This window comes from Agrilus planipennis, unplaced genomic scaffold, assembly GCF_000699045.2.
Source record: "Agrilus planipennis isolate EAB-ADULT unplaced genomic scaffold, Apla_2.0 scaffold189, whole genome shotgun sequence".
NCBI lineage: Eukaryota > Metazoa > Arthropoda > Insecta > Coleoptera > Buprestidae > Agrilus > Agrilus planipennis.
In genome coordinates, this window is record NW_020439010.1 from 566,614 (window position 1) to 575,043 (window position 8,430).

General features: G+C 28.9%; 1 protein-coding gene across 1 annotated transcript; it reads right to left on the reverse strand.

Annotated features, from left to right (window-relative positions):
* Positions 1 to 2,213: 2,213 nt before the first annotated feature.
* LOC108738051 (nose resistant to fluoxetine protein 6-like) lies at positions 2,214 to 6,452 on the reverse strand. The gene is made up of 10 exons (XM_018471276.1): positions 6,357 to 6,452; positions 5,946 to 6,040; positions 5,502 to 5,695; positions 5,136 to 5,299; positions 4,880 to 5,048; positions 4,037 to 4,230; positions 3,411 to 3,742; positions 3,119 to 3,261; positions 2,947 to 3,049; positions 2,214 to 2,469 (listed from the first exon to the last, which is right to left on the reverse strand). Exons 3-10 carry the CDS (start codon positions 5,673 to 5,675, stop codon positions 2,354 to 2,356), a joined length of 1,395 nt encoding a protein of 464 aa, XP_018326778.1. The 5' UTR covers positions 5,676 to 5,695; positions 5,946 to 6,040; positions 6,357 to 6,452; the 3' UTR covers positions 2,214 to 2,353.
* Between the last annotated feature and the right edge of the window lie 1,978 nt (positions 6,453 to 8,430).

Consider the following 8,430-nt stretch of genomic DNA (forward strand, 5'->3'; position numbering starts at 1 on the left):
GAATGTCTTTTCAAAGTTTCCAAAGACGTTAAAAATGACTACGAAAACGACAATTATCCGAATTTTTTATAAATATATTTTTGAGACGTTGTATCTCAACTATTTAAATTTAATTTTAAAAGTGATTTAAACTATTCAAAAGGGCAGTTTTCAATTTATTGAATACATTTTCAAATTTCAAGATTACCCAATTTTCTGAAATTTTTATAAATATACTACTTAACTTTGCGAAGCTTACCTTAATTATTTCAAGTTTCTTTTCAATCCAGTTAAAACTATCGAAAAGAGCACTTCTTGATGCTTCTAATGCCTTTTCCATGTTAAAAAAGGCAATGTCTAAAGGTGCTAAAAATGACCACGAAAATTACCCGACTTTTCGAATTTTATATAAACGTAGGCTCCGTTGAGACTTGTAGTTCAATTAATTAAAGTCAATAAAATCAAAATGCACATAAAAACAAGTAAACAGCAAAATTGTAAAATGGAGACGTGACATCCATGTGGTGTCACTTTTGTGACAAACTGTGAAAGAAAATAACCATAGACGCACGATACAATTTGCAGCCCTAATTGCGAAAGAAAGAACATCGTATATGCAACCACATAAACGGCAACGTAAATAAGTTTGCATATGAGTATTTCTTCAGAAATTGCAACATTTGAAATTACTTCTGCCGATAAAAACGCAAAAATTTAATTTCTCTTTCTCTAAAATGATACTAGAAATGATATAAAAAATTTGGAAATCATTCGTAATAAAAAAAAATCCTTGGTTATTCTAAGTCGTTTGATATTAAAATATAAATGGGGTTTCAAAAGGGCTAAACCACTTTATATATGAGCTTTAAGCTTAGGGCTTGCACCTCTTTTAATGAAAGCTTTACCAACTCTGCTTGAATACAGTAATAATTCATGACACGAAAATATTCTACAGTTAAAAAAGGAAATACGAAGATTGGAAAAACTTTGGCGGTTGTTGTAGAACAAACAGAATAAAATCGAACGTTGTCATATATTGTACTATTGTAAGAATTCANCAAACAGAATAGCTCAAAACCCCAACGCCAAAACACGACACTGTAGTTGTCCGAAGCACTTTTCGGTAACAAAGTTACCTTCTTCAGGGACTGAAGTAAACTTGGTCCCTGAAGAAGGTAACTTTGTTACCGAAAAGTGCTTCGGACAACTACAGTGTCGTGTTTTGGCGTTGGGGTTTTGAGCTATTCTGTTTGTTCTAGGTTAAAAAAGGAATAAAATCGAACGTTGTCATATATTGTACTATTGTAAGAATTCAAAATGGGTAACCCACCTGCGATTTACTAAAAATTAAGTAAAATACAAAATTATATAATTTATCAAAGAAATTGTGCATTTAATATGTAATGGGTGGTTCCAGTAAATTAGAAAAATAAAACCTTACCAGAAACCATTAACCAACCACAATCAAATAGTATACAACAGTACCAAGTCTCCAAAAGATAAATGATAAATAAAAAAATCATTCACCACTAGTTTGTTTAATTATGACCAGAATAATGCTTTTGTTTAATTTTATTAGTAGATTTCGATTTATGGGTAAACGTTTTGCCTAATAAGTTGAACTATTTGGGATAATTTAGTGAAAATTTCACAATTACTATCTTTAATTAATAATGTCACTTACCAATTCATGACCATAAATCCTTGTTTTAGTAACATCAAATACTTTTACTGAGGACAGATACTTTATTCTTACTTCAACTACTTGTATATCTTGGAATAAACAAGGACTTATGCGACCAATAAATCCCGCAAAAACAATACACAATAAACGACCCTTTTCAGCAGAATAAAAATTAACTTCATTTCTCTTTGTCTCTTTGTTTCATAGCCCATCTCTAGAAATGGACCAGAAAAATCAATTAACTACACTATCAAATTAATAAAGCATGAATTACAATAAAAGCAAGCAACGAAGAGAAAGCAAAATAGCAAGTTTAAAATGACAATGTGCTATTAGCGGGCTTCACATGCAATATATAATTATTTGTGAAGTAAACAAGCATTGCTGCCCTAATACATTATACATATTTGTAATTATCCAAAGATGGAATACATTCGAAGTCATAATAATTCGTAATTTAACATTTATATCTCCATAGCCCTTGAAATAGTATGAATTGAAAATGAAGGAAAAAAAAGAAAAAAAAGTACAATTAAATAAAGCCTTTTATTTTTATAAAATAATTAAACTACAACATACTCATTATGAGTACTCTTATAAATTAAAAATAAACCAGTAATGTTACTACTGATAAATTAGATGAATGGATTTTTTCCAATGAATAATTAAAGTTGAACAGCCTTGCACATATTAAACAGAATTGACGTGAATAAAACTGATGGGAGTTACATCATCATTGGCAGTTTTGCTATCAATTTTAAGTTCAACATTCTTTTGCCATGGCTCCCTTTTTTTGGTATTTGAACCTAGCAAATAAAAAGATTTTACATAAAAAAAAGTATACATAATGCTAAACATTTATTCTTAACTGAGAAATAAAAAACGGCGTATGGAAATTAAAGGCTATATGTGTGCTTTCATCAATAAACGTAAAAAATAACAAAAAAATTAACAAAATCAACAGACAACGTTCTAGTTGTAAACTTTCCCCAAAGCTGTAAATCTCATTTACTTCATAGTAGTAAAAACTTCATCTTTATAATAAAATTATAACTAAAATCACATTGCTAATACTTTTTAATAGCATTACTAGAGTATCAAAATTATCATCAGTTACGAAGTTGCGGTTACGATTACGGAGTGGATCGTTTAAATTTTATACTTCCTAAAAAACTATCCAACTCTAATTCCATAGCCGTTAAGAATATTAATTAAACGTTTTAAAAGTCTAAGACGTGCGGAAAATATTTCTCTGTACTTATGTTTCTAATGCTTACCTTTACCTAGAAGAAGTTTTTCAAGTCCTATTACTGGCGATTCAAAAAACGTAGTTAAAACCAAAGCTCCTGTGAACGTTAAAGCTATGTCTCCTAAGCTGTACCAAATCTAAAAATAAGCATAATAAAACAAAATTAGTCTTCAAGGGGGTAGGCATATTTCTCAAATAATACGTACCAAATTGAAAACACCACACGTCATGGGGGTTCGCAATGAAGCTGCTGTATAAAGCTGAATTCCTCCATGACACAAAAAGGCAGTATAAGTAATTTTACTTAATGAATTCAATGGCCTCCATGACAGAAGAGGATCAATTAATGCTGTAAAAAAAGGAAAATTTTTGAGACTCCCATATTTAGATAGAATTGCAATTTTCATGATAAAAAGAATATTACTTTAAAAATATCTACAAAAAGCACAATATTTTAACTTCAATAGTTACTTTTATGAAAAGTGTACAAATACTTACTTCCGTGTCCTGTTGAAATAGCTAAAATAAACCAACTGATGCAGATGCTCCAAAAAAAGTGATGGAATGCAGAATAAACAGCAGCAGTATGGGGGTCGTAAGGTCTACTAGGGATATAGAATATGTATGCCGAGTAAACTATTGCTTCCATGGTAAGAATACAGATAAACCATCCAATATAAACTACCCTTTTGGATAATTTGTAATCGCTCTTCTGTATCCTGTGAAGTAAGTAACCTGTTCCTATACCCACCAGGTACGGGCTAGCTCTCGTGTGAGTAGGGATGTATATATTTTTAAACGTCTGATCTACTGTAGGATCCTTCAAAGTGCTTGAAAAATTAAAGAAAAAATTAATAAGAATATATATCACTGAATAAAATTAACGTGAGTTACAAATACAACAAATATGACGGTATATATGTAATAAAGCAAGTTTGTTTTTTGTTTGTTTTTTTGCTCTGTTGAATAAAAATAATGCAAAAAAATGTATTGTAGCTTAATTTTCATTACTTTTATCTCCTATCCCTAGACTAGTCACAAAAGAAAATCATAATGAATTTGGAAAAAGAAAAGTTATAGTTTCAAAAATGCGTCCCTATTTAAAAAGTATATGTGGTACGTACTTGATATAAAGTAGTAAAATTCCGTCCAGTTTTCCAAAAAAGGTTGTAAGGAAGGTACTTAATATCGACATAGATATTAAGCAACCCAGTAGAACAAAACCAATTTTTGTGCTTTTCCTCAAAACCCATACAATAAATGGAGTAAGAAGAAACAGATGCATGTCGCATGTAATATACCAAGATTGGAACATGCACTGAAAAAATACATACATAATTAATTAAGAATTTGTACCTACACAAATGTTCATGAAAAAAGTTCGAGTTCATGAAAATGTGTATTTCACGAGTCTATATATAATTTTGAGTAGTATCAATTAAAAAGTACATGTGTTTATTGTCACATCCGGTCATATTGTGTGGGTCCAAAGGCAACTAACTACCTATATCAAGATTCAAAATGCAAAAAACTACAAAAATGATGTTATTACAGAACACGTAAATATCTGGAGGAAGCATTCGCAGTGCTCTTGCTACTGTTTCTTGGCTATTGGTTAGGGAATTCCCATATTCTCGTTTATTCTCAAAATAGGTTGCAAAAAGCCAGAAATCTGCTTTTCATTATTATATACTCATGCTGTTAAATGGGCAAAAAAATGGGTGTTAAATGACACTTCAAATTGTCAATATCATTCATATAGAAAATTGTCTTACATTTATTGTTGATAAATCGCATAACCCACACGTAAAAAGCGGTTTTGACTATAAGTATGTGTAGGTAGAAAGTCTTATCGTTCAGTAAAAAATAAAGTGACATAATTGGTCGAATTTCGATCACGAAAGGTACTAGTATAAGAATTATTTAATTCGATTTTAATTTTAAATAACAGTATAAGAAATACTTACAATTTTATCGGTGTTTATGTAATTATTTAAATACAATAAGTTGGCCCACCAACTGGAAATGCATCGTTCTTGTTCTACACCGATCCTCTCTTCCCAAAGAGGACCATTCCCCAACTTAACGAATATTGTACAGTAAAAGGCCACTATTAAGGCGTAAACTGGAGTTAACCTACGAAATATAACATAAATATTATATAAAAAGAATGTAAGAATATTTGTTACATTGTTGAATTAAAACAAAAAGTCTTATTCTTACCGTATCAAACGGTGAATGTAAAGAAAAATAAAATTTGAATTTTTGCTTTTTTCATCCCGTTTTTGGAGTATAAGATAAGCCGCTAAAAATCCAGAAATACTAAAGAACGTATCAACTATGATAGGTCCATTGAGGAGAACCATCGTTTCCACGTTATTATAAAACTAAAAAAGAAAACAATATTTAAAAAGTGGTTTCGGATTTATTAAACCTTTTTTGTGAATCATTAAAAAATGTTATTTTTTTCAATAATAATAGTCACAGTTAATAACAAGAAAGTAAGGGTAGTATTAAATCAATGAAGAAAGATCAAACAGCTTTTAACTTTTATAAAAGATTTCGTTTTACCAAAAATAAAATACTTACACTTTCTGCATAGTTTGTGTTAATAGAAGGTACTCCAATAAAAAACATAATTCTATGTCCCATAATTATAAGAGCCATGGAATACACTTTTAGACCATGAATGCATTCTAACTTATCTTGTTGTTTTTTATATGAAAATATTTTTTTAATATTGCGAATCAAAGAGAACGACATCACAAGTTGATGTTTTGATTCTGAAAGGTAAAATTAGAAGTGAGAATTTAATAATGAAAAGTATTGTAAAATAAGGGTGCTGTATCTTAGGAAATGAGTAAACAAAAATACATGGTTTTACTTTTTTTATAAAACAATGCACCAAATTAGTAACTTTCCAAAGATAAAATTTAACTTTTACTTATTAGCTTGATTTCAAGTTATGAAAAAGTAAATATTAGAAGAAATACGACATTACATAATAAATAACCACGTTACAATACCACTTACCAGATAATCGCCAATTTTTGAATTCCTCTAACTTTAAAAGAAGTTCATAACAGCTACATCCCAGCACAATTAATACTATCACTACCACAATTGATCTGAAAATATGAATAGAAAATAAATAGAATTTCGTAATTTGAAAGAAATAATGTTAAAAATAACTTGCAAGTCTTTTTTACAGTTCGTTTCTGAAAGTTTATCATTATTTGAATTATTATTAAGGAAATGTTAATGATATTTGAAAGGACATTTCGCACCCCGATGACTAAGTGCAGAAGTGCACATAATAAGAACATAAAAAAATGTAAAACTTCTATTGTTCGTACATATGAGCACACATATCATTTTTATTTTTACTAACTAAATTAATGTAGGGTGACTCACAGTAAGGACTGCCATAATTATAATACTTACAGAAAAATGATATCGGAATAATCGAGGTTTAAAGGTTCTTCAACTTGGCAGTTTCTTTTGTTGACGTTGATGGTCAATTTAAAGTCCTGTAAATCGTTATAAATATCTGCTATTTCCTGTAAATGAATTTGAAGATCCTTGCCAGTGCACGATGATGGAATGCAAAAACCCCAATGCAAAACATTTCTCTCTCTTTTAGAACGGTCTTGAGACAGTGACTGGAATGAAAAGAAAAAAATGTTGGATTTGTGCACTGCATTTTTAAAATTACCGAAGTATCAAGTGAATTCTAATTTCGTAAAGATAATACTACTACTAAGACACTTTATGTAGTTAAAAATTTTTCGATGTACCTATCTATTAAGTGATGAAGATAAATATAAAAGTCAAAAGTAACGAATGAATTTTTTAAAAATTGCAGTTTTAGGCAAAAGCGAATACCAATTGAACTAATTTCCTTTTTTCTTCCAAAATCATGATACAAAAGAAAAACTAATGTGATAAGAAACGGTAAACCAACAGTACCCACTACTTATCTACTTTTTTTTCTGAATTTGCAAAAAAGTAATGATGCATTATGATGCAAATTACATGTTCTTATTTTTATATAATAAATGTAAATTACATATTTAACAACAAGAATTGAAAGAAAATCAAATGAACAATGTTCACAGGACGATACGTGCAGTCAATGAATATTTTTTTCAGGGTACGTTTAAAATCAATTTTAAGTTTTTTAATAAAATTAAACTTGTTTTCACATTGTTTTTAATATTTAAAGTTGTTATCACTTATAAATTAACCAAAAAGTTTGTTCCTGGTCTTTTAAAGGTATAAACATTGACATAAATCAATTTTTATATTAAAAAATCCGTTTTAATTTTTTTCAATATGGCTTTTTTTTTTATTTTAACAATTTAAGAGAATATTCTACATTGGTAAAGATCTTTTTTTTCGAAACTTTTCTAGAGAAGAAAACATACACATGTTTTAAACAATTTTACAATTACAGCATACATGAAATTTCTAAGATTTTTCGACTAATTAAAAAGAGCCATTAAAGTAATACGTTTTAGGCATATGATTTTGTTTTTTTTGTATACAATATATACCCTGCACTTAAAACAACAAATGAACAAATACCAAAAGTAGTTTACGCGATAGACAAAAAGTAATTTCAAAAATATTTGAAAACCTCCCTTTAAAATTTCATGATCGTTAAGATTTCTAACTTCGTATTTTTAGGTTTTCCATAGGTGGAACCTAACCAGTTTTTTAATTATTTTAATTTAAGTAATTATGCCAAAATCCCCTCATTATCAATTAAAAATATCGTAGTCATCATACATATGTTAAATTAATTACGTAAGGTTGTTGGTTGCTTGTAAGCAATTAATTAAAGTAATTATACAAGTAAAAACATGAGACGTGTTAAGCATGTTTTTACGAATTTGTTACATATTAGTACATCGTTTCTTATTATTTTTTAATGGCAAACAAATCTTGTTATCAGTTTTAAATGAAATTTTGTTACTGACAATTATGTTGGGGAAGTACTAATAACACAAAGGCATTTTTAATGGCAATGAAGTAAATCTGACTTTAACAAAGTATTGTGGTTCCAGGGTGTAGTTCACAATTTAATTTTTAAACATAATATAAATATATATTTAGGACCTTTAATTAACCGTATAATTTCAGAGTAACTTATCGATCTGCAATCGAATTATTATACATAAAATTATAGTTCTGTATTCAGAATTTAATTAACACTGTCCACATGGTACGATATTTAATAATTTTATAAAACTTATGTACCCATTATTATTTTCAAAAATTACGAGTTAAACGCGTGCCGAGCGTTTGGTACTTTATCAAATACGTTACTTGATTTAGAAAAAAGTATTTATATCCCTAATAGCACCTTTGAAGGTCCTAGGTGAATTAAAAGTACTCACATACAATATTTAGGACATCGAAACAAGCGAAGCCGCGGAAAAAACCTATAATAAAATTTTGTACACACATTATCAGGGGTACAAAAAAGGGCATAGGATATTTTTTATCCAAATTG